Source organism: Vipera ursinii (assembly GCF_947247035.1).
Source record: "Vipera ursinii genome assembly, chromosome: 11".
Classification (NCBI taxonomy): Eukaryota; Metazoa; Chordata; class Lepidosauria; order Squamata; family Viperidae; genus Vipera; species Vipera ursinii.
Window position 1 is genome coordinate 4,798,941 of NC_139524.1, and position 26,927 is coordinate 4,825,867.

Sequence of the window (26,927 nt, forward strand, 5' to 3'; positions counted from 1 at the left end):
ATCATGAAGCATTACCTCCAGTTCATGAGAAATTATAGTTCCAATTGGATGATAGCAATAGCACTTAGACTTATATACCGCTCGATAGTGCTTTGGTTTGCAGTGTCAGCATCTTGCCCCCAACAATCTGGGTTTTCATTTTACCAACCTCAGAAGGATGGAAGGCTGAGTCAATCTTGAGCCGGTCAGAATCAAACTCCTGGCAGTGGGCAGAGTCAGCCTGCAATACTGCAGTCAAATCACCATGCCACTCTGGCTCATGATGCTCTGATTCTGGTCTTAACCTCTAGAAGACCATCTGGAAACCAAAATGCAGCCAAGAGAAAGCCAGTTAGAAAAATGAGTGTTTGAAACCAACATGAAGACTAGGAAACAGATTTGAATGTATTACAATCTGGATCAGGAAAGCCAAAGGGGAGACATTATAGCTGTCTTCATCCATCTGAAGGGATGACATGCAGAAGCTGGAACAGATTCATTTACTGCTTATTCTGAGGACAGGATGAGAGGTAGTGGATAGCAATGGCATTATTAAACTTAATCCACCAAACTTCCAGTTATAGCTTAGGAGACACACCATCTTTGCTCAGATATTTAAGACTGGAGCCGAATGCCTGAGGACCCCCTTCAACACAGGAAGTGTTGAGACAAATGCAAGAATGTCATTTGCCAAGGATGCTGTAATTGCATCCTGTATCAGTGAATCAGGTGGCATACATATTTGTGTAATAAGATAAATACGGCCCATGGTGGCTTCAGCTAAAGATCTGTTCTGGCGCTGAAGATGACATAATTTAAAAGACTGCCTTGAGAACTATGAATACAGATAATGCTCCACTTACAACAGTTCATTCAGTGACTATTCAAAGTTACAACGGCACTGAAAAAGTGACTTATGACCATTTTTCACACTTACGACCATTGCAGCATCCCTGCGGTCACGTGATGAAAATTTGGACGCTTGTCAATTGGTTCATATTTATGATGGTTGCGGTATCCTAGGATCAAGTGAACAGCTTTTCCAATCTTCTGGCAAGCAAAGTCAATGGGGAAGCCAGATTCACCTTGCAAAACTCACTTAACAAATGTCTCACTTAACGACATAAATTTTGGACTCAATTGTGGTCGTAAGTTGAGGACTATTTGTAGTGAATAAATAAGCAATGGGAAATTGAGCCATTTTGAACTTTGAATTTTCCTCATTTGCTCTAGTGGAAGATGTCTCCAAACGTCTACACAGTGTTCGATTTAAAATATTTTAAACACAAATGAATATTTCTGAGTCAGTAATTTTTGAGTTAGATTACCTGTTGGATTTGAGCTTACTTGTTCAGTTTTTCATGAATTTCATTCTCATAGTGATTTTATTTATGCTCAGAAGAAGCAGGGTTAAACTATACCTAGTATGGAACGGGTAAGGTGTTATTTTGTGGCTGGTTCACACACAGGAAGCTTGGTTTAATTTTACAGTTACTGTGCTAATTAATCCTGCCACCTGATTTTGCACAGCATACTGAAACACAAAGCAACAAACTGCCTGAGATTGCACAACAATAAACTCATCCACAGCAGATAGAATCAGTGTTAAAACTAATCAAATTTAGCTAAAGAAGAGTCAGTTGGATCGAGATGGGCAGCTTTAGAAAATGAATAAAGAAAAGAAAAGAAATGGTAGGCGAATTCAGGCAAAAGTTCAAATTGGCCTCTGATTTATTCATTGGGGCTTAATTCTGAATCAGAATGAATTCAAACAATTACTATTTCCTACAGAGAAGTAGAAGGAGCGTGGTGGCTCACAAGGTTAGAACGCTGGGCTGATGATGATCGTCCGCCTCACGTTTGAGACCTGTTCTGTGGGATGGGGTGAGCTCCCGTTGCACGCTGCAGCTCCCGCTGACCCAGCAGTTCAAAAGCGGGCGACTGCAAATACCACTTCGGTGGGCAACTTCACAGGGACGTGAAAGGAACCCCCCAACTGGGCATCCCCTGGGCATCGGTGATGTCACTGACATCCTTTCGCCACAGAAGGACTTTGACGCTTCTGACACAGAAGTATTAGTACAGAGAAGTAGAGAAAATGAAAACTGTTTTATTTCTGTGTGCATCGTAGTTCATATATATATGTTTTAGTTTTTTCTTATGTACATAATCTTTGAGTGACAGAGAACCTTGCTTCCTCTAGGTCTCATATGCAGATATCCAGAAAAAGACTACGATTCATTTCCTCTACCGGAGTCGGTCCCTCTCTTTTGTTTGCCAATGGGGGCAACAATTGAATGCTGGCCTTCCAATAGCAAATATCCCCTCCCAGTATTTTCTACGTTTGTGCTCACTGGAGCCTCAGCTGAAAAGGTAGGGTCAATTTGTCCGCAACTATCCTTTTTGGTGTCTGTGAAGTTTCTCAACCATCCAGGTCATGGTCGTCCCAAAGGCGCTTTTTAAAGAGGCGACTGGACTTTCTTGTTTTTCTTTGAAGATGTTTCGCTTCTCATCCAAGAAGCTTCTTGAGTTCTGACTGGATGGTAGGATTCATCATCCTTGCCATTTGCATTCTTTTAGAGCAGTGGCGGCAAACCTACGGCACGCGTGCCAGAGGCGGCACTCAGAGCCCTCTCTGTGGGCACAAGCGCCATCGCCCCAGCCTCGCCTCCCCCTGCAGATCCCTCCTGACCAGTAGCACTTCTGGAGGAGAGTCAACCCAGGGCGCGGCCCGTGCGGAGCAGCGCAGCCAAGGACATGGCAGCCATGAAGCAGGGAGAAGACTCCGCCCTCGCGCCGTCGTGCGCAGTTGATGCTGCAGGGTGCAGGCAGAGGGCGTGGCTGCCATGGCGCTGCAGGGCCGCTTGGGTGATCTGTGGTGGGCCGCCTTGCAGGGGGGACGGGGTTGGGGGGGCTGGTGATTTGGGGGCACTCGGTCTCTAAAAGGTTCCCTATCACTGTTTTAGAGAGTAGTTGAGGCCACTTGGAAGTTTATCTGTGTCTTCAGGATCAGCTGAGTTATTGAGAAGTCGGAGCTGTGCTTTTTGCAGGATGCTTTCTGCCCTGTGATTCTTCGCTCTTGAAGACTGACCCTGTGTTGTCTGCATCTCAAACTGAAGCCAAGTGGTTCTCGCGGTCGGCAAGATTTTTTTTCTGGAAATCCGTTTTGGTGTTCGTTCTTTTGCTTTTTCTGAGTTTGGTCAATTAGCAAGTTAGCCAAACAGCTGGAAGGCTCAAAGCTTTTTCTAAAGCAGGGGTTCCCAACCAGGGGTGCGAGACGACACTCCAGGGGTTACAAAAAACCCTGGGTTTAGAAGCTTCAAAATTATAGTGTGTGCGCATAATTCGTTTTGAACTTTTGTAAAGGGTGCGAGAGGGACGCGGTGGCTCAGTGGGTTAGGACGCTGAGCTTGTCGATCAGAAGGTCGGCAGTTTGGCGGGTCAAATCCCGAGTGCCGCGTAGCAGAGTGAGCGCCTGTTACTCATCCCAGCTTCTGCCCACCTAGCAGTTCGAAAGCACGTAAAAATGCAAGTAGAAAAATAGGGACCACTACGGTGGGAAGGTAACAGCGTTCCGTGCGCCTTTGGCATCTAGTCATGCCGGCCACATAACCATGGAGATGTCCTCGGACAAGCGCTGGCTCTTCGGCTTTGAAACGGAGATGAGCACCGGCCCCTAGAGTCGGAAACAACTAGCACGCATGTGCGGGGGAACCTTTACCTTTACCTTTTTAAGGGGTGCGAGAATATTATCAGAAGCATTCTAGGGGTACGGGGATAGAAAAGGTTGGGAACCACCGTTCTAAAGTGACTGTTCACTTTTTCTTTCGTTATGCAGCCATTCCTCCCCCCCCCCGTCTCTTTGCCACATTCAGCGCATGTGTCCAGCCATCTATTTTCTCTTTGTCTCATACAAGTACAGGTAGTCCGCTAAACCGTTTCTTTAGTGACCGTTTGACGTTACAATGGCACTGAAAAAAGCGACTTATGACCATTTTTCACACTTACAAAAGTTGTAGCATTCCCACGGCCGCATATTCAGACTCTCGGCCACTGGCTCATATCGATGATGGTCGCAGTGTCCCGAGATCACGTGATCCCCTTTTGCAACCTTCTGACAAGCAAAGTCAAGGAGGAAGGCACACTCACTGAACTGGGTTATTATGTTTACAACTGCAGCAATTCATGTAACAACTGTGGCAAAAAAAGGGGGGGCATAAAATGGGGCAAAACTCACTGAACTGTCAGAATCCTTCTCAAAAGAATTTGCTTCTTCAGGTTGGAGGATTGCTCTCTGCTCTCCGTTTGAGCAGGGGGAATTTTACGAAGTGTAGAACGAAATGTGATTATAGTATTTTGCTGATAGAATTGCTTTTTTTCCCCTGGAAACGAGGAGGTCCTATTCCCTCCCCCCCGCCCCCCAAATTTCTTGCAGGTTAATTTTTATTGGAAGGGCACTGGATTCCATCCAAAGTCTTGGATAATGGAAGAAGGGAAAGTCCTTTTATCAGTGACTCATTGGGATCCAAATTTAGCGCACTATTGCGCTTTGAGAAGTGATGCATTAGCCTGCTGCTATAACACTACAGATCAAGCTAGCGCTTTAATCGAGGACTTATTTTTCCAGGTTCCTAAAAGTATCTTTGCAATGTTTACACCAGATGTGCGTTGCACTATCAGCGTTGCCTATGGCAGAAATTTTTTGATGTTGTAGAGTTGAAGAAATCACTTGTGGGTTGCAGGAGGCCCACGTCACTTAAATTAAATGTACTCTCACTTACAGGTCTACGGTGCTGCTATTCAGTTCTATGAAACATACTCTGAAGGAAATCTGACCGAAAAACAGACATCTCAGTTGGGTTTCGGGGCCACACCCAGCTCTAAAACGGTTCAAACTAACAAGTGCATCTGCCTTCTGTCCCACTGGCCGTTCTTCGATGCCTTCAAGAAATTTCTCACTTTTCTTTACCGCTATTCAATATCTGGTCCCCACGTCCTTCCTATTGAGAAGTAAGTTGGAGAGGTAGTTTGTGTCCCATGCACCATTAACTATCATTGTAGTACATAACTTGGATCATTTAATAGTAATAATAATAATAAGAAGAATGATAAGAAGTAGTAGTAGTAGTTGGAAGGGACCTTGGAGGTCATCTAGTCCAACCCCCTGCTCAGGCAGGAAACCCTATACCATTTCAGGCAAATGGCTGGCCAGTCTCTTCTTAAAAACTTCCAGTGTTGGAGCATTCCCAGCTTCTGGTGGCAGGTTGTTCCACTGGTTAATTGTTCTAACTGTCAGGAAGTTTCTCCTTAGTTCTAGGTTGCTTCAGAGGAAAGGGTGTTCGAGCCAGCCTACGTCCTTTGTAACTAGTGCAAGGCTGGCTGGCATCACCCCAAATCCTGTCCCCCCCCCCCTTCAAATTTGATGATTCTTTTCTTCCTTTCCTGGTTTGCAGCAATGCAAACATGATAGCTTCATCGAACACAGCAGTTTTAATTTTATTTTAGGGATAGCTTCCAGGGTTGCAGCGAGGAGACAGCTCAACAGTGATATGATGAGCTCTTCTTTTGGGCATAGGAAAGGAAATAATTGGCTTTTTTGCTATTGCTTTTTAGAGTATGGGGCCTAGCAGATGTTTAATGCATTCATTTTATATTTAAGTGCTGTTACAAAAAGCCAGCATCTAGAAGCATGAATTCTTGTGTGCATTTCAGCTGTGCATATTGACAAAACGCATACTGGCCATAGCAGAGTCCCGTTTTCACACGATCATTGTTACTTTAATGGGTTTGTGCAAACCGCTAAGACAAAAATTCTTTAGATTACTGTTTATGATTCATCAGAAGTACACTGGGGGTGCAGTTTGTCTCCTTAGCTCTGCATGCAGCTGAGATCTACTAAAGCAGCCAGAGTCCAGCTTTTTGTCTGAATCTGAGGCCTAAATAAATCTTTCTTTAGTTTCAAATGGCTTTAGGATGCCCCTGCACCCCTTTGTAAAGCAATAAACCAAGAATCTGAAGAATACTCTCTTAGCTTGTTGAATATGATATCGTAAAAGTCTAGCATGCATTCTATAAACATATGCGGATTTATTTATTTTTCTTAACACAAAGTGATTATTCCCTCCTTAGGCATATTTCCCATTTTATGCACAAGGTTCCTTTTCCATCTCCACAAAGACCAAGGATTTTAGTTCAGGTAAGTGTAAATTTATTCCATTCTGTTCATATGTTATTCAGATGAGTAAGTTCCACTAAAAATAAAAAAAACATTGTAAAAATGTCAGAGACTTGGCACTGCAAATTTGCTACTCGATGCTGGAAGTCATCAAGAAATTTGTGCGAGCCACACTTTTTATGTTACAAGGCTGCTTGTTTGTCACATTATCTACTTTTTAAATATATCTAGGCCTGGGAGCAGTTGTTAAATGAAAACAATTGGCCTTTTCTAAATGTCATCATTATAAAACAAAGCTAAAGTATCAGACACTAATTTTAAAAAACCCCATTTCCTAGAAATTTGGCTTGTTGAATCTGTCCACTGATAAATATTTCTGGATCACCTTTTGAAAAACAAACCCCAGACACATTTGATATAGAATTCAATTTTATTTTCAAACTTTCTTGGGCCCTACCCAAAAATACATACTTTTTTTGGCTATTTTAAATCATTTCACAATCCAATCTGATTGGTCGCGTTTTTCCCTTCATTAGATTTATGAAAATCAATTCGGTATTCTTAAAGTTTAAAAGCTCCAATGAATGTGACGTGGGAGATGAATTGCAAAAAAGATATCTGGCAGTTTTTTAAAATATTTAGCTTGCATCTTTTTCTGGGCACTTCCTTGGATATTTTTGGGAAAGGACATCTGTAATAAATTATTTAACCAGTTTGATAGAATGTGCAAACAAATAGAACAGTGCTTGAAGCTGCTTGAGATTCTGGAATCAAACCATAATATCTATTTCACATTAATATATCTTTACACTTTTTGAACTTTTTTAGAGTTCTGCATATTTAACCATCATGTTTTTCAAGCCACAGCAATGGTATTAATTCTGTGACAGGCAATATGTTTTCTATACCAAACAAATTGCTTTATATTTAAATCTTCAGGTAAATATAAAAACCATGCTTTTATTGTTTTATAGCTATCACCTCATGATAATCTGATTCTTAGTCAGCCCATATCATCACCTCTACCACTGAGGCAAGTAAAATCTCTCTCTCTCTCTGTGTATATATATATATATTTGTGTGCTGTTATGTAAGGGATGAGCAAACCAATTTAGAAATTAGTGAAGAAGACAACAATAAAAATATCAAGAAAGAAGAATTAGATTCCTCTCTCATTCTTAAAGGTTGTGATGAGGAAAACAAGATGGAAGAAAGTTGTCTATAAAATTATCCATTTTAGAGCATAGATAAACCTTTATACTACAGTTTCCTTTCAGTTGTACCTGGATTTCTCTTGCTTTTTTTCCTGCTTACCCAGGCAGCCCCATATACAGGTGATGGTCCCCTCTTATGACCACAATGATCCCAGAATTACTGTTGCTAAGCGAGACAGTTGTTAAGTGAGTTTTGCCTCATTTTACGACCTTTCTTGCCACAGTGGTTAAATGAATCACTGCAGTTCTTAAGTTAGTAAGACGGTAAGTGAATCTGGCTTCCCCATTGACTGTGTTTGTCTGAAAATTAGCAAAAGGGGATCACACGACTGCAACCGTCATAATTATATGCCAGTCGCCACGTGTACGAATGTTGATCACATGACAGCAGGGATACCACAGCAGTCATAATTGTGAGCAATGGTTGTAAGTTATTTTTTTTTCCAGTGACGTTGTAACTTCGAATGGTTACTAAACTTTAATTGATGTAAGTTGAGGACAACCTGTCAGGTGTCTGCAGGATCCAATCCTTTTGTCAAAGTGGAAAAAAGGCAACAGTACAAGGCAAACTCTGCTGTTTCTGCACACAGGCATTGTTACAAGGCAGGCACCAAAGTTTGCATTGTACCTGCCTTTCTCAGTTGACCTCTGTTGACATCCTCTGACACACTCACACCAGCCCTCTGCTCCCCTCTTTATCCTTTGTTCAACTAGCTTTGCACTCTTGCTAATTGACATGTGGCATCCTTTCTTTACGTGTACCTTTTGGTCGTACAAGTAGCCCTTGACTTACAACCATTCATTTAGTGACCAAAGTTAACAGCAGCACCGGAAAAAGTGACATGGCCATTTTTCGCACTTATGACCGTTGCAACATCCCCATGGTCAAAATGCTAAAAATTCGGATGCTTGGCAATGTTTGCCGTGTCCCGGGGTCATGTGATCCCCTTTTGCGACCTTCTGACAAGCAAAGTCAATGGGAAGCCAGAGCCACCTTAGCAATTGCAGTGATTCACTTAACAACTTTTACAAGGTTGTAAAATGGGGCAAAGTTCAGTTAAGTATCTCACGTAGCAACAGAAATTTTCGGCTCAATTGTGGTCGTAGGACAAGGACTACTGTACTTCTGCGTGATGCTTACTTTATTGCAGCATTTCCCAACGTTGGCCTATTTCTAGAGGTATTGACTTTAATTGTCAAAATTATTCTTGATGGCCATGCTGGTAGTGGAATTCTGGGAATTGAAGTCCACAATCTCAGAATGACCAACAGTGGGAAACACTGTTTTTATCATTTCTGGTTTGTTTCATTTTATGGTAGACTACTCAGAGCTGTAAGATCGGGGCAGTTGGCGGATGTATTAAGAAAGCAAATAAAGAAATAAATGTTATGAAAAACAGTATCCAGTTTGTGGTTTTTCTTTAGGTGAGCAGGTGAAGCACACTAAAAATGGGATTGGTGTCTTTCCAGTCAAGCTGAAAGTCAGTCAAAGCTACATCAAAACTTGTTCTTGGTTTGTGAATCCTAATTTATTGAATGCAGGCAAGAATGAAACTAGGTTCAAAGAGTGTGGCAAGGGTTCCATGTCTGGTTTGTTTTATCTCTAATGACTTGTTTTCAGTGAATTAAGTCCATTTCTGGCTGTTACTGTGTGCACGTGTTAATTACAAACTTCACTCTACAACTTTATTTAAAAGTTAATGGAGCGCCAAATGGAAAACTGCTTTTTAATCTATTCTGTGCTGTGTAATTTTAGTGCTACTCGGATTAGTAATTGAATACCCTTATGCTGAGTCATTTGCTGCTGGGCTAACATTGGGGAGAAACATACTTCAGTTCATGGAAGAAAGAGGCCATTTGTAGTATTTATTCCTATTCCTTTTTCTTTGATTACTAGCGGAGGGAAGTTTTCTGCTCTTCTGCAGAATCTGGGACCTGAGAATGCTGCAAATCTCCTGGTTTTTGCAGTGACGGAACATAAAATCCTCATCCACTCTTTACGCCCTTCGGTCCTCACCAGCGTAACTGAAGCCCTGGTCTCTGTAAGTTGTCAAACACGTATTTTCCAATTAAGATAAAAGAAAAAACACTCCCCCCCAACCAACCAACTGGCTGTAAAATATTTTTTAAAGCTCAGGGCCCTAAAAATAATTCTTACAATTTATTACAGATAGTCCTCGACTTGATTTGTTTAGTGACCGTTTAAAGTTGCAACGGCCCTGAAAAAAGCAACTTATGGCCAGTTTTCACACTTAAGACTGTTGCGGTCTCCCCACGGTCGCATGATCAGAATTCAGGCACTTGGCCACTGATTATGACGCTTGCAGCGTCCCAGGATCAAGTGATCACCTTGTGTGACTATATATATATATATATATATATATATATATATATATATATATATATATATATATATATAATTTTCTAATTTTATAATCATGAGTACTTAATAAACAACGTATTGCCTGGGTCCATTGGTAATTCAGTGGTACATATTAACTTTCTCAGTCTAGTTCCAATACTATACCATCCAGTGCTTCCTTCGTCGTTTCTTCTTCCGGTGGTATGCATTTTTCCACACTGGGCAAAAACAATTCTTGTTACTGTTAATACATATACAATTAAATAAAGACATCTTCACATTTTTCTGGTATTATACATAATACCGTATCGATAGGGTCAGTTTATAATATCTTTTCTAACCAGAACATATTGCAATTGTATTTGCACTTAAAATCCATTTGTTCAATCAATAGCCTGTTTTCCCTGCTTTTTAAAAATTTTAATTTCCCATCAATGTTCAAAATACCTCTATGGTTTATAATTTTCTTATAATAAATTATATTTGGGTAACCAAAAGCTTCCCTTATTCAAACGCTTTTAGAATTTTCATATTTCCCATCTCATAACAAAGTATAATATTCTAATTACAAATCCTATCCTTCTAATTATAATAATACTTTTATTTCTAACAGTTATCTATTTTCTTAACCATATTCAAACATCTGTTTAATAGTATCATATCCCATCTAATAGGTCAAAACCTCTATTTTCTTCAGTCTTACTCTAGCTTTCTTCCTTTGCCAAATAACTTTTCAAGTCAGTCTATTTGAATCATCAAGTAATTCTTTCTCTGTTTTTGTATGTATTGTTTGGAATGAGGAAGAGAATTTGATTGAGGTATTTTTGGAAGAACACTCAACCCATTTATGTTCATTAAACAGCCTCCGTTCTTCTCCTTCAGTTTTTCTTTTCATTTATTGTTTGTCAATATTCAGCATTTCTCCTAGCAGCTTTATCATCCATTCGATCAGCTTTTCTTCCTTATCCTCAAATGTGTTCTGAGATCTTGACAAGTAAGATATCTTTTCCATTTCCGGTGTTATCACTGCATCTTCTAATTTTTCATTTGACTATCTGTCTGTTAATTCCTTCCTTTAGGCCCTCCATCTTTGGATCCGTTTCTTCTAATTTTCCTTCTGTTTTCTAGGTCAGCGTTTCCCAACCTTAGGAACTTGAAGATGCGTGGACTTCAACTCCCAGAATTCCCCAGCCAGCATAGCTGGCTGGGGAATTCTGGGAGTTGAAGCCCACGCATCTTCAAGTTCCTAAGGTTGGGAAACGCTGTTCTAGGTTACTAGTTCCTTCTTTGTAGTCATTGTCTGGATTTGTAAGTTTAGGTTAAAAATTGTTCTTTTATCTCATTTGCGTTATTTTTAGTCTCATCCTGAAATAAAACAATTGTCTCTTGGATTGATTTCAACATAGAAAGAATTTCTTTCTGAGATTCATTAACATTTTCTTACTGGTATATCAAGCTGGGGTCTTCGGAGACAAGTGTTAAAGATGGTTTTTAACTATTTGTGGCTAAGTATGTAACACCCATTTTGTTTTTGTATGTAGTCTTTATAGTCCAATAGTGTCCAACATAGATAAGCAGCCCAAGAGTTTTTTCCCCTTTTCCCAGCTGCAGTCTGTAAAAGTGAAAGTTTCCAGGAACAACAAAGAGTCTTATCTAAATCCAGGGTTAAGCCAAGTTTCCTTTAAGCATAATAAATTGTAGTGCCATGATTTGCCATCTTCCAGCTTTCCAAATCCAAGCCTATTTTACAGACTTTCAAATATATTTTCTAAAAAAAAAAGTCTCAAAGGTATCAAAGCTATATATCTGTATTAATTCCAAATTGATCTTGTAGTTTTCTCTATTTTCCCCCAAAGCAATTAATTCGCCGCTTTTCTTTTCCTGAGGGAGTGGGGCAAAAACTTCCCTTCCCTCTCTCATCGGGGAAGATTCTTTGCTTTGGGCATTCTTTTTTCCAGGAGAGTAGTGTTAAGGTCATAAAAAGAGGATAAAGTCTCACCCAGTTCCATCCATGTTGCTCAAAAATTGCTAGTTAGTGCTTATCTTCGGTTGTCAGCAGCTTCTGACTGGCCACATGAATGTAGCCAGTCTTTCTCCCATCAGTTTGGAGGGCTTCCTCGGATCCAGCGGAAGGGCTGCTACCCCTCCGCGATTGATGAGGGTCCCCTCCTTTGTCGCCTCTCTTGGGCAACTTTCGAGCGAAATCGAACATGGAAGATGGAGCCCCATCTTCCTGCATCTGCCATGTTGCAACGCCAAACTGGAAGTCCATCTAGTGCAGGGGTAGGCAACCTCGGCTCTTTTATGACTTATGAACTTCAATTCCCAGAATTCTTGAGTCACTCAGGAATTCTGGGAGTTGAAGTCCATGAGTCATAAAAGAGCCGAGGTTGCCTACCCCTGATCTAGTGTGACCTTTTGACAAGCAGAGTCAGTGGGAGGAGCCAGATTTGTTTAAAAACCTCATGATTGACTTAACAATTACAGTAATACACTTAACTGTGGCAAAAGGTTGTGAGATGACACACAACTCATTTAACAACTGCTTTGCTTAGCAAAGGAAATTTTGGTCATTGGTCAAGGACTACCTGTTCTACCTTAATTTAAATTTAAAATGGGCTAGAGTGGATTTGGGCCTAATAGAAGGGATTTGTGGATCTGGTAACAATGAACGATTGCATGAACTACTATAGAGATGTCTAGTCTAACAAAGAGAAGGACTGGGGGTGACATGATAGCCATCTTCCAATATTTAAGGGGCTGCCACAGTAAAGAGGCAGTTAACCTATTTTCCAAAGCACCTGAAGGCTGGACAAGAAACAATGGGTGGAAGCTTGTTAAAGAGGGATTCAAGCTAGAAGTAAGGAGAAATTTCCTGATGGTGAGAATAATTAATCAGCGGAACAGCTTGTCCTCAGAAGTGGTGGGCCCTCCATCATTGGAGGTTTCTAAGAAGAGACTGGACAGTCACTTGTCTGGAATGGTATAGGATTTCCTGCTTATGCAATGGGTTGGACTAGAAGACCTCCAAGGTCCCTTCCAACTCTGTCATTTTGATGTTCTGATCCTGATGTTCTGATGGGCCTCTGCTCCCTTTTCTAGGATCCATATCTGTTTGCAACATTTTTGAGCTTGTGTTGTTTTTTTTTAGTGTGTTTAGCTCCATACCAGCTGCAGATCAAACTGAGCAGGAAGTTCGAACACCGTTTGTGGAGTGGTAGGAAGGCCAGTTGTTCAAAGAAATGAAGTCAAAAATTCCACTGAGCTAGCAGAAGCCCCTCCTGGCCTCTACTTCATGCTGAGTGTCATGTTTTAAACATTTTGTTTGTTCTGCTTTCACCTCCTAAGGATGTTTGCACAGATGGCTGCAGAGCCGTATTATTCGTCTAGTTCAGATCATTATGCAAAGGTTCTCCATTTTGTACAAATTAACAGAGATAAATAAAAGCATCGTTTGTTGTTGGAAAAAGCAGGTATAAATATACCAATCAACAGTCATGGATTATTATCGTACCATTATTTCAAATAGTTTATTGAAGAGAACTTCTCAGTTGTATCTATCCGTTGGCCTAATTCATATTTTTAAAGAAAGGAATGGCTATTTTCCATAGTGATGTACTAGTATTGAAAGTAGAACGTGGTTTGTGAGTGTTCCCTTTTCTTCAGAGGCAGACAGCCTTTCTTTTGTTAAGAAGGATCTTTTTCCAGGTATAATCTGAAAGGTTGACCGGAATCAGACAGACAGAAACTTTATTTCGGTCATTGACCAATAAGTACAATCAATAAAATGAACAACATAAAACAGTCTCCAAATAACAAGCGTGTATAGCAGGGGTAGGCAACCTTGGCTCTTTTATGACTCGTGGACTTCAACTCCCAGAATTCCTGAGCCAGCCATGCTGGCTCAGGAATTCTGGGAGTTGAAGTCCATGAGACATAAAAGAGCCAAGGTTGCCTACCCCTGGTGTATAGATACCTTGAGATGTTTATACTCTGAGACCCTCTTTTTCTTCTGTAGAACATCCCCGAAGGTACTTTTTCAAAAGGCAGCCAGACTTTTCTCTTTCTTTGAAGAGGTTTCACTTCCCATCTAGGAAGCTTCTTCAGTTCTGACTGACGGTCAGGTCAGAACTGAAGCAGCTTCTTTGATGAGAAGTGAAACCTCTTCAAAGAAAAATTTAAGAAAGTTTTGAAAAAGCACAGCCATGACCTGGACGACTGAGAATCTCCCTAGACATTCATTAGAAGAGGTTCTCTTGGGAACCCAGAGCAATTTACTCAGGGTCTAAAACATGTCTTTGGATGTGTTGAAACTAGTTCAAGAGTTACAGGTTGTCCACCTTGTTGGTCTTGAAGCACATCTGGCTATCTGTATTCAATATTTTTGTTCTTCTCTTTTGAAAGATGATATTTCCTTTCCACTGGCCGTGCCCGTACATTCCTCTCTGCCCCCTGGCCTTGGCTGATGTTCTGAGCGCACCGTGTCCATTCATAGTAGGAATTGATTCCAGATATTTTGATCTTTATGACCCTCCACCAGATGTTAGCTGTGTTGACCTAGATACCAATACCATTTCACAGTAAGTATTCGGAGAGCTTTGTTTGCTCGCTTTTTTGTTAGTAATTTAGGGGCCAGACTTTAAATTAATTTCCCTAGGTTTGCGAAATTACTTATCAGAGAAGGGAATTCAGGGTCTGTTCATACTTGCACGTATGTCGCTTGTTTGCTCAGCAGTAGAAAAAAGTACAGTTGAATCTGTAAATTGATTCCACTAAAAAGTATTGTTTTGAAGATAAGCATTTAATCCTTGGATATTAGATCTCTTATAAAGGCAAATTGCATTTAGTAAACACAATTATTTAACACGTCCTTGTAATCCATTTCATGTTGTTGCAATAGCCTTGTAAAATAAACTAGCATTAGCTTTAAACTGGGAACAGAGATTAAGAGAATAATTGGCCCTTTACCTAATAATTTCCATGCTGAAGTAGAATCAGAGGATAAATGTTCATGTAAGGACTATTATCTGTTTGTTTTCTTTCATTGCCTTCCTTTACAGGAATAGTGCATTAGTGAATGACAAAGACATATTGGTTGCCTCAGCAATTTGTTTTTGCCAGTCCATGTACAACTAATCTTTTTAAACAATTAGCAGACAGTCTTCCATTATCCTTAGTACTTTGGAAGAGCTTTATTACAACAAAAAGTTGAAATCCTTGTGGTTAAAGAATATTTCTTAAGATGAAATACAACTGGAAAACTGAGATCATTACACAGTTCTTGAAATATCTAGATTTAACTGTCTCCAGCAGAAGTAAAAATTGCAGGAGAAATGTGTCTGTAATGTTAAGGAAACTGTCTTCATGAACAAATTCTAGTTTATTCAAGGTTTAACTGCTTCTGAACTTGGAAATCTGTCTTGTGTATGGTTACTCTTGGTCAGGGGTAGGCAACCTTGGCTCTTTTATGACTCGTGGACTTCAACTCCCAGAATTCCTGAGCCAGCCATGCTGAGGGGAAAGGGAGAGGTTTCCAAGCTGAGCCAGGCTGGCTCAGGAATTCTGGGAGTTGAAGTCCACGAGACAAAAGAGCAAAGGTTGCCTACCCCTGCTCTTGGTTTTCATGGTTACTCTTGGTACAGTACATAGAGTTCTCATTTGATGACCCTAATTGGGACTGGAAACAGCTTCACCCAGAAAGCCAGAGAGCATGCATCCAAAAAGGAAAGCAATAAATATTCATACTTGGTTCTCATCTTTGTTCTCAAGATCAAACGAAGTATTAGCACGGCTTTATAAAACCCTAGCAAGACCACACCTGGAATAGTGCAGCCAATTTTGGTCACCATATCACAAAAAAGATGTTGAGAGAGTGGAAAAAATCCAGAGAAGAGCAACTAAGATGATCCAAGGCCTGGAGACTAAAACATATGAAGAACAGCTACAGGACTTGGGTTTGGCTAGTCTACTGTAAAGAAAAGAAGAAATAGGGGAGACATGATAGCAGTATTCCAGCATTTGAGGGGCTGCCACAAGGCAGAGGGGACCAGCACCAGAGGGAAAGACGATAAACAATGGTTGGAAACTGATCAAAGAGAGAAACAACCTGGAATTGAGGAGAAACTTCCTGACAGTGAGGACAATCAACCAGTGGAACAGCTTGCCTCCAGAAATCGTGGGCACTCCATCACTGGAGATTTTTAAGAAGAGACTACTAGACAATCACCTGTCTGAGATGGTATAGGATTTCCTGCTAGAGCAGGGGGCTGGACTAGAAGATCTCCAAGGTCCCTTCCAGATTCTATTCTATTCTATTCTATTCTATTCTATTCTATTCTATTCTATTCTATTCTATTCTATTCTATTCTATTTCATTCCATATTTTCTATTCTATTCTATTTCATTCCATATTTTCTATTCTATTCTATTCTATTCTATTCTATTCTATTCTATTCTATTCTATTCTATTCTATTCTATTCTATTATTATTTCATTCCATATTTTCTATTCTATTCTATTCTATTCTATTCTATTCTATTCTATTCTATTCTATTCTATTTATATTAGCTGAAGTCATAATGGAGATGGAACGTTCCTGCTGCAGTTTGTAATCCCATCTGCATTGCCATTGGAAGACTTAATTGCCAAAATAATGATGCTACGAAGGGGAAAGCAGAATCACCTCCAGCCACGAGATGGGCGACAAATTGACTCTTCACTCACTGCTTGTCTTTGAAAGACCGATTTTTATCCCAACCAGCCCTACCTGAGGCAGAAATTAGATTATAGAAATGGTTTTCTTGCAAATGAGAAGGCAGAGATAGATATTTAGTTTGAATCAAAATTGTATCATACAGATAGTCCTCAACTTAGGACCACAGTTGAGCCCAAAATTTCTGTTGCTAAGCAAGGCAGTTGTTGAATTTTGCACCATTTTGCATCCCTTCTTGCCACAGTAGTTAAGTGAATCATTGCAGTTGTTAAAGTTAGTAACACAACTTATTAAGTGAATCTGGCTTCCCCATTGACTTTGCTTGGGAGAAGATCACAAAGGTGGAATTACATGAGAGGACATGCCAGTTAATAATAAATAAATGCCTGCCAGTTGCCAAGCATCTGAAGTTTGATCACATGACCAATTTTGATCACACACATAAGTGTACCAAAAACAGTCCTAAGTGCTGTTGAAACTTCAAATGGTCACTCAATGAATAGTTACAAGACTAAAGGTATAGATCCCCGCAATCAAGTAATGATGGCACATTTATACTTTCAATAAATAAAATAATAAATAAAACATACTTCCTGTCTAAGCAGAGGGTTAGACTAGAAGACCTCTGAGGTACCTTCCAGTTTTTATAATTCTATGATCCTTTTGAAACTCCATTTGAAGATTCTCATTCCACTGAATTAAGTTCAACTGACAGTACTGAAGCCGAAATCACTTCCGGGAGTTCTGATGCTCCGATTTGACCAAATATTTGGGAAACCCAATGAATCCCTAATGAATTTTCTCTTTGGATTCCAGGCCAGGAGATAAGCGAACGATCGCATGGAAGACCTTGCCAAAGAAACCTTGTAAAAAACTGATGAGCACTCTAAATCATTTGTATCAGCAGCTGGCAGCGTGTAAGTAGGGCCCAGAAGAGCTTCTATGTTGTGGTTGTGGTTCATTAGATAGTGAAACCCTTTTTAGTGTCAAGGAGGAGCAGAGGGAAATTAGAGTCAGCTTATACAGAGGAAAAAATTGTGCTTTGGGGGAGTAGCACTGAGGGACCCAGCACCCCATTTGCACTTTGAAACCCTGGTTGAGGTTAAAAAAACAATTCTTCTTTTATTTAAATCTTTAGAGCAGGGGTCTTCCAACGTGGCCCTTTTATGACTTGTGGACTTTAACTCCCAGAATTCCTCAGCCAGCGTTGCTGGCTGAGGAATCTTGGCAGTTGAAGTCCACAAGTCATAAAAGGGCCACGTTGGAAGACCTCTGCCTTAGAGCAGTGTTTCTCAACCTTGCCAACTTTAAGGTGAGTGGACTTCAACTCCTAAAATTCTGGGAGTTGAAGTCCACAAGTCATAAAAGGGCCAAGTTGGAAGACCCCTGCCTTAGAGCAGTGTTTCTCAACCTTGCCAACTTTAAGGTGAGTGGACTTCAACTCCTAAAATTCTGGGAGTTGAAGTCCACAAGTCATAAAAGGGCCAAGTTGGAAGACCCCTGCCTTAGAGCAGTGTTTCTCAACCTTGCCAACTTTAAGGTGAGTGGACTTCAACTCCTAAAATTCTGGGAGTTGAAGTCCACAAGTCATAAAAGGGCCACGTTGGAAGACCCCTGCCTTAGAGCAGTGTTTCTCAACCTTGCCAACTTTAAAACGGTTGGACTTCAAACTCCCAGAATTCTAGGAGTTGAAGTCCACTCATCTTAAAGTTGACAAGGTTGAGAAGCTCAGACTTAGAAAGTCCTCTTGGACCTTGGATGTTGACTGTGCCTGAATCAAATTTCACCCCACCTCTACTGGCGGCAGCATTCTTTGCTTTTGAATTATACCTTGGGGGTGCAAATGAGTTGTCCCTGTTTGGGAAGGGCAGTGGTGGGCTTGTCTCTGCTAGCAAAATGTATCTATAACGTGAACCTGGCAGTGAAAAGAGCCTGGCAGAGGAGAAAGGAATGCTGTGGTCAATGCTAATAATCTTTAATAATTTAATCTTTAATCTTTCTTCATTTTTAATGGTTGTATATTATCTTTTTATATTTCTGTTATGCTGTAAGCTGCCCAGAGTCGCTGTGTAACAGTAAGACGGGTGGCATCTAAGTTTAATAAGTAAATAAATTGTGGGTGTTTCATCATTGTAGGTTTTTAAGAAGAGATTGGACAGCCGTTTGTCCAGAATGGACTATAGCAGGGGTCTTCAAACTCGGCCCTTTTATGACATCTTAAAGTTGACAAGTCATTAAAGGGCCGAGTTTGAAGACCCCTGGCATAGATAGTCCTTGCTATGCCAGGAGTTTGAAGACCCCTGGCATAGATACGAATATTTGTTTAATGACCCAAGTTATGACCATGCTGAAAGAAAGTGATAAATACCCTCACATCTTAACTGCCACGGTCCTGTAATCAAGATTCAGGTGCTTGATCACTGGCATGTATTTATGAGGGTTGCAGCATCCCAAAGCCACATGGTCACATTTTGCAACCTTCCCACCCAGCCTAACAACTTCACAAAAGTTGTTGAGTTGCTATTTCTCTTGCAAACCCTTCCTTCTAGCATCTGCTGCCTGAGATAGTTGAGTCCACTTATCTAATAGTCCAATAATCCAAGCTGGCCAGTTCAACAAGCATATACATTATCGCAAGGATGAATGATATACATCCTTATCCTTGCTCTGGAATGATTGACAACAGGGGTATTCAGACTTGGTCCTTTTATGACTTGTTGACTTCAACTCCCAGAATTCCTCAGCCAGCGTTGCTGGCTGAGGAATTCTGGGAATTGAAGTCCACAAGTCATAAAAGGGCCAAGTTTGAAGACCCCTGGACTATAAGGTCTCCTGCTGGAGCAGGTGGTTGGACTAGAAGACCTCCAAGGTCTGTTATTCTATAGATATACTCATATTTTGGCATTTCTACTTTTTTTTTATCCACAGTGCAGCAAAGACCACGGGACGATGCTTTAATGGAGCTGGCTATGAATGACTACGATTTTCATTCAGGCTCAAAGCTGTATCTGTTAGATGTAGAAATTCAAGAGGCGTTTCTCACTTTTATGGCTTCGATCCTAAAAGGTTACAGGTCCTATCTGAGACCTATTACGCAAGCCCCTTCAGAAACGGCAACCGATGCGAGCTCCCTCTTTGAATTGCAAGGTAAACCACAGCCTGTTGTATGTGTTGGCTAGAGATATAGAGCAATTTTTGTCAACCTTAGCCACTTTAAGATTTGTGGACTTCAATTCCCAGAATTCCCAAGCAAGTTATGCTGGCTGCTGAATTCTGGGAACTGAAGTCCACAGATCTTAAAAGTTGCCCAGGTTGAGAGACACTGATGTAGTGCATAGGCTGAAATAGAAAGCATGATTTAGGTATCGATGTACCAGGGGCATTTCTGGAGCTTTGTGGCATCAGCACGTCTAATTTCCTTTCTTCCTTTTTTCGTAGAATATTTGCTCCTTGTTTTTCTGCTAGTAGGATCTGTAACATCATCTTTCTTCAATCTTACAGGATTCTTAAAAAGCCGTGATCGTTCACATCAAAAGTTTTATACAATGATGACCAAGACGCAGATGTTCATTCGCTTCATTGAAGAATGCTCCTTTGTTAGCGATAAAGATGCGAGCCTTGCATTTTTTGATGACTGTGTAAATAAAGTAAGTCTGCTTGGACATTACACAACATCTGGTTATACTTGCCCCAAAGATTTTTGGCCCCTTGCTAAAATATAGACTCAGAGGGACTCTAATTGGCTACAGTTGCCTAAATGTCTCGCGAGAAAAACATGCTGGTTAGAGAAGGAATAATTTGACTTACACCCCCTTTTCTTCTGTTTTTTAATTGGTTTGAAAGGTATGGCTGTTTCCTTGTTTTCACTGAGGAGGAGAAGTTGTCCAAACTACTTTCTAGAGGGTTCTTGATCAGTTTCCTTTCATTCTCCCCCACTTCAGAGAATTACTTGGCTGGTCTGAGGGAGGACATTCCTCATCTTACCCAATTTGCAATGTCTGCTAGGCCAGAGGTCCCCAACCTTTTGGGCACTGGGGACCGGTTCTGTGGAGAAAGATTTTTTCACGGACCGGAAAGTGCATGGTTTTGTGTGCTGCGTGTATCCCACAGATGGGGCTTTGCTTGTTTGTGGAGACCGTTTGCTGGCATGCCGCGGCCCAGTACCAGTCCACGGACCGGGGGTTGGGGACCCCTGTGCTAGGGATATGGGGAGATACTATCTTGAGGATATCAGGCTGAGGAAGGTTGCCTTGAAGCAGGATGCAAGAGAATACAAAACTAGAAGTGGGTAACTAGAGGTGGGTAATAGAAAAGAACCAAACAAATCAGCAACTCCAAAAAGCAATTCCATGGAAGCTGCTAAGATACAGTGGTTTCCAAGTATTAACTTTAAAATATTATTTTATTTAGCGTACAGCTTTTTTAAAAGTATAAATGGATAGGATAAAGTATATTCCTAAAGTACAAACTCTCTGCGAGGGAGACAAAATGTCTGCTCGTTCCTTTTTCATATGGACTGTGTATGTATTATCACAGTCGCTCTCCGTTTGGTAAACACAAGAAGCTTATGTTTTTCTCCTTTTCCCTCTGGGAAGAGAGTGACAAAATCGATCTGGCTAGAGTCCCTCAAGCATAAACTAAGAATAGAAAGTGACTGGGGATTAGTTGTTGTGTGTTGCATATAAAGTGAGCTTGTCTTAGAAAAAAAGCTTTGGAAATCATCCTTCAAAGATTGCATTAGCCTAGCAATTGAGTCACACAGCATAACTCTACTGCCAGGATCACAACTTATTAGAGGCGTTCTCTTCAACTGTCTTTATGGAAGGCAAGATTCTCTTTCACCTGTCACCAGTCATGGAGCAATCAATCAGAATAGAGCTGGAAGGGACCTTGGAGGTCTTCTAGTCCAACCCCCTGCTCAAGCAAAAGACCTTATACCATTTCAGAGAAGTGGCTGTCCAGTCTCTTCTTAAAAGCCTCCAGTGATGAAGCACCTCCTACTTCTGGAGGCAACTGGTTAATTGTCCTCACTGTTAGGAAGTTTCTCCTTATTTCCAGGTTGCTCCTCCTCTTGATTAGTTTCCATCCGTTGTTTTTTGTCCTGCCTTCTGGTGCTTTGAAAAATAAGTTGCCCCCTCTTCTTTGGGGCAGCCCCTCACATACTGGAATGCTGCTATCATATCCCCCCCCCCTAATCCTTCTTTAGTCTAGACCAGGGGTCAGCAACCTGAAACAGTGAAAGAGCCACTCAGAACCGGTTCCCTCACAAAAGGAAAAACTGGGAGCTGCAAAAAAAATGTGTGCACATGCGCGTGCATGCGCAGAACAGGGTTTGACTGAAGAGCCAAGGCAAGATGTGCACTTACCCTGCATATTTGAATTAATTGGTTGAACTTTTTTAGTCCCACTTTTTTTTTTGAACTGCACATGGCAGAGGACTGGGAGCCGCAAGAGATGGCTGAAAGAGCCGCATGCAGCTCCAGAGCCGCGGGTTGCAGACCTGTGGTCTAGACTAGCCAAACCCAGTTCCTGCAACCCTTCTTCGTATGTTTTTGTCTCCAGGCCTTTAATCATCTTAGTTGCTCTTCTCTGCATTTTTCCCAAAGTCTCAACATCTTTTTTGTAATGTGGTGACCAAAACTGGATCACGCGGCTTGCTGTGTCTAGTGATGTTGCCTAGATCCCTTTATTTTGGATAAAGAACTTCAGCAAACTGTGTGGAACCAGACAGGCACTTCCTGCTCAGGGTGACCAAAGATCCTCTTTATTTACCACCTCTCTGCTCCAAGGATAGATTAACCTCATGATAAATCACAGAAACATACTTTTGGATGGGATTATCTATTCTAGACCACTGAGGTCAGTCCCTTCTTCAGTGCAGAGTCCAGGTCTTCTTTAATTCTCCATCAGGGATATTGTTCTAACAACTTCTATTCCTGGTTGGGAAGGTTAACCAACTTCAAAACAATTCACTTTTTCTTTGGTACCCTCTATTTTATTAGTTTGGTTTCCCATTTTTTCCTTTTGTGTATGATCTTGACCCAAGCACCATTCTCGTTGAAATATTAATAGTTTGGCATTGAAAAAAACCAACAACAAATAAATAGAATAACGAACTCCGAGGTGTCGTAGCTTCCAGCGTAGCTTGCGTTTCTAATGTGTTTCTATAATGAGGTTTATTATCAGCACCATTTTGCTTCAGACAGATTTTATAATCTGTCCCAGTAATTAATATGTTCATGGCTTGCTCTCAGTCTCAAAACGTGTCCTTGAAAGGCTACACTGTGCTGTGCTGTGGAAGTCTTTTGAAGACTAACTTTTATTTTTGCAAGAATCCCCTTGGGCTCACTGCTGCAAATATGAACACTACTTATCAGGCACCTGAGAGGAATGAACATAGCAACTATGAAAATCAAGCACATTTCCTGCGTGCTATAGAAAGAGGGCCAGCTCCCCCAGGTGCCATTTTATTGATGACAGCTCTTCAGCAAAACATGCTTTCTATTGAGACTCAGTGACATAGGATCCTGGGGGGGGGGAATGCCTTTAAGAAAGTTGCACACAGAATTTCTTGTAGAATGTTGTTTAAACACAGCTAAGCAAGCTTGTTGATTTAAATCAGTACCTAAATCCCCCCCAAAATAATAACAATAGTAACTTCACATTGTCTCTGCAAAGAGGCTGAACAATTGCAAAAATGTATGCAGGAGAATTCCAGGCATGAGAACATTACACGAAAGCCTGTGTTTTCTCAAACTTGGAGCTTTGAAGGATTCCAAGAATTGAAGTCCAAACACCTTGAAGTTGCCAAGGTTGAGACAGACTGCATGAAAGCAACCCTTTCACAGAGCATTATTATTATTATTATTATTATTATTATTATTATTATTATTATTATTATTATTATTATTATTATTATTATTATTATTATTTTGAAAGAAACGTGTTGAAAACAACCTGATGGAGTCAGTCAGAAAAGAATGCAAGAAAGAGGATTTTCCTCCTCCTACGAGATTGGCAGAATTAGAAATAATACCAACAAATCAACACAAAGTAGTTTTTAATAGAGGTTTTTAACGTTATCCCTTGATCTGCATCCTGGCAACTGTTTGCAAAAGCTCACTGAAGGAAGGGTTCCTAATTTCCTGGCAAGAATTTTATTATATATAACTGTTTTTATATATAACTAATATATTTGGATGCAGAGACATGAAGGATGTTTTAAATATTTAAAATGGAACAAATTTTGGTTAATTTTTAATATAATGCCGCTTGGGGGGTGTGTGAAAGTCCTAATAAGCAGGCATATACATAGAATGAAGGCTACTGCTAAGTTTGTAAGCCGCCCTGAGTCTTCGGAGAAGGGCGGGATATAAATGGAATAAAAAAAATAAGTGGAAACTATAAATGAGAAATAAGAATATCTTATTGCCCTCCTTTCTTTTTCTTTCCTTTTTTTCTGTTTTTTTTTCTTTTCTCTTTTTTCTCCTCCTTGTGATATGTATTTTAATGATTACTATTTTAAATGTTCTATAATTGTTATAGATATGGAAATGAGATAAATGAGAACTGGATTACACTACTAGATATTGAAGAGAATTGTATAAAGGAAAAAGAGATTTTTTAGTGATATGAAATTGAGAAATCTTAAATGTTTTAATTCTAATACCAATGTAAATTAAGCTAGAAAAAAATAGATAAGGTGTTTGATGTTTTAAGATGCAATATTAAAATATGAAATATACTAAAAGATTGATGGATATATATTCAATAAAATAAAATAAAATAAGCTATTAAAGGTTTGATGAATAGCAATAAGAAATATGTTAATCTAGATAAGAGATACTGTAGTATATATCGAAGAAAAAAGAGAGAGGAAGTATTGGTTATAATAATGTGGAGATCTGTAATAATATGTAGTTGTTTGAAATGGAAATATTGTAACTCGGATACCACGTTGCTTCTTAAAAGATATTATTAAAATATTATATAAAAAAAGAATTGTATTACCATTTTTATCCATTTTGGACAGGTGGATATAGACAAGACAGGTGACACGCGGCTTATAGAACTTGATGAGTCCCACAAGAGTGAGCACACCGTCTTCATAACACCCCCAGAGATTCCTCATCTGCCCAATGGGGAGGAGCTCCCATATCAACACAGGTAATCCGGGGCACATTTCAAACCATCCGGTGAAATATTTCTCGCCTTCCGGTATCTGTCAGTGACTATCTGTATCGTGCTAATTTGGGTCGGTAGAAACTTTTGTCTCACCAGAAACGATTTGCTTTACAAGCAGTCCTCAACTTAAGGACCACAGTTGAGCCCTACATTTCTATTGCTAAGCCAGAGAGGAGTTAAGTGAATTTTGCCCTATTTTATGACCTTTCTTGCCACAGCTGTTGAATGAATTGCTGCAGTTGTTCGCTTAGTAACCCGGCTGCAGAACCGTCATACATATGAATCCAAATTTTAATTAGGTGACCATGGGGATGCTACAATGGCTGTAAGTATGAAAAACAGTCATAAGTCACTTTTTTAAGTGCCACTGTAACTTGGAAAGGTTACCAAGCAAATGATTGTAAGTCAAGGACTGCCTGTATTTGGCGCTATCATTCTACCTGGGAGGGAATGGAAAATCACAAATTTCAAGGCTTGATTTTCCATGATAGAACCTTCTCTGGGCTAGATTAGATCTCTCTAAAAAGGGCTACGGTGCGTATGCCTTCGGAAGTATGCAGACTCAACACTAATGAATTAAGCTCAGCCTTTCAAGTTAGATCTAATCAGGAAGCTGATTCCATAAGAATGCTGTCTCTCCTTTCTTGATCTAGGCCAGGGGTAGGCAACCTTGGCTCTTTTATGACTCGTGGACTTCAACTCCCAGAATTCCTGAGCCAGCCATGCTGAGGGGAAAGGGAGAGGTTTCCAAGCTGAGCCAGGCTGGCTCAGGAATTCTGGGAGTTGAAGTCCACGAGTCATCAAAGAGCCAAGGTTGCCTACCCCTGGCCTAGGCCATTGTTTCCCAACCTTGACAACTTTTAAGATTTGTGGACTTCAGCTTCCAGGTTTACCCAGTCAGTATGCTGAAATCCACATAGCTTAACGTTGCCAAGATTGAGAAATCTAGGCTATCATAAAAAAATAGAAAATCTGATCTAGGCTATTATGAAAGCTCGGTCAGAATGAAAGTTTGCACTTTGCCTTAAGGGAGTTGAGGTGGAGTCAGTTTGAATTTCTAATGTTTTCTTCATTTCCCAGGCTTAGAACATGTTTTATCATTCTTGCTGTATAGTTTATCCATTGACATTGCTGCAGCTTTCTACAGCTGAGCAATTTTAATTAACGTCCATTTTCGCCTTCTTCATTGCAATCATTTCAGTGGGGTTTAAATGGGTACATTTTAGTTATGCATGGATTTGGTACTAGGATATTTCCACCTGTGTACAAATGGCTATACGGCAGTTGTCCTAATAGATCATTGCAGTAGACTAGCCTTTCGAACAGATATTTTTTTACTTAAGTTTTAACTGCCTTTTCATTCTACTTCAGCAACAGCTAAAGAGTCTTTCATACCAGTTAAGATAAAATGCATAGAATGTATTTAATTGTTTGATGTCCCAGACAAAAAAAAATTCTGTTATTTTTCATCCATTCTGAGACTCCATTTTAGTCCATCTAATTTCTCCCTTCCAAATGAATTCACAGAGTAGTATCGATTTTCATGGGCTATTGTTTCTGCTAGTTCACAAGAAACTAAAAAAGCTTTATAAACTGCATTTTTAAATGTAGTCAATGCTAATGAAGTTGTCCGTCTACTCTAAGTGAATGGTGCATGAAAAAAACCATCATGGTTAAATCCTGACATTTAAGTACGTGTATAGTTTCCTGATAGGGACGCGGTGGCTCAGTGGGTTAGGACGCTGAGCTTGTCGATCAGAAGGTCGGCAGTTTGGCGGGTCGAATCCCGAGTGACGCGTAGCAGAGTGAGCGCCTGTTACTCGTCCCAGCTTCTGCCAACCTAGCAGTTCGAAAGCACGTAAAAATGCAAGTAGAAAAATAGGGACCACTACGGTGGGAAGGTAACAGCGTTCTGTGCGCCTTTGGCGTCTAGTCATGCCGGCCACATGACCACGGAGATGTCCTTGGACAAGCGCTGGCTCTTCGGCTTTGAAACGGAGATGAGCACCGGCCCCTAGAGTCGGAAACGACTAGCACGCATGTGCGGGGGAACCTTTACCTTTACCTTATAGTTTCCTGAACAGCAACTAGTTTTTTGAGCAATGACATGGAGAGACCTCAATGTGTGTCTTCTAGGTCAGTCTGCCATGTCTTTTGATTCTCAAAGGTACCAGTCCTCTGGCTCAGTAATGGAGGATATCCATTGGTGTCTAATCCAGTTTACAATATAGAAAAGATCCTGAGACCCAGGAATTTTGCAGGGAAAAGAAACGGAGACGATAAGGGGTCTGGAGGCCAAAA

General features: G+C 40.5%; 1 protein-coding gene across 3 annotated transcripts in view; it reads left to right on the top strand.

Annotated features, from left to right (window-relative positions):
• DENND4A (DENN domain containing 4A) overlaps positions 1-26,927 on the top strand; it is an 83,389-nt gene that overhangs the window by 19,242 nt on the left and 37,220 nt on the right. For all 3 annotated transcript variants that reach the window (XM_083370994.1, XM_083370995.1, XM_083370996.1), the window contains exons 5-14: positions 2,183-2,352; positions 4,763-4,989; positions 6,109-6,175; positions 7,129-7,187; positions 9,266-9,410; positions 14,135-14,310; positions 17,259-17,359; positions 19,371-19,589; positions 19,944-20,089; positions 24,475-24,608. In XM_083370994.1, the coding sequence (XP_083227120.1) occupies positions 2,183-2,352; positions 4,763-4,989; positions 6,109-6,175; positions 7,129-7,187; positions 9,266-9,410; positions 14,135-14,310; positions 17,259-17,359; positions 19,371-19,589; positions 19,944-20,089; positions 24,475-24,608 (1,444 nt within the window). The remainder of the gene's footprint in view (positions 1-2,182; positions 2,353-4,762; positions 4,990-6,108; positions 6,176-7,128; positions 7,188-9,265; positions 9,411-14,134; positions 14,311-17,258; positions 17,360-19,370; positions 19,590-19,943; positions 20,090-24,474; positions 24,609-26,927) is intronic.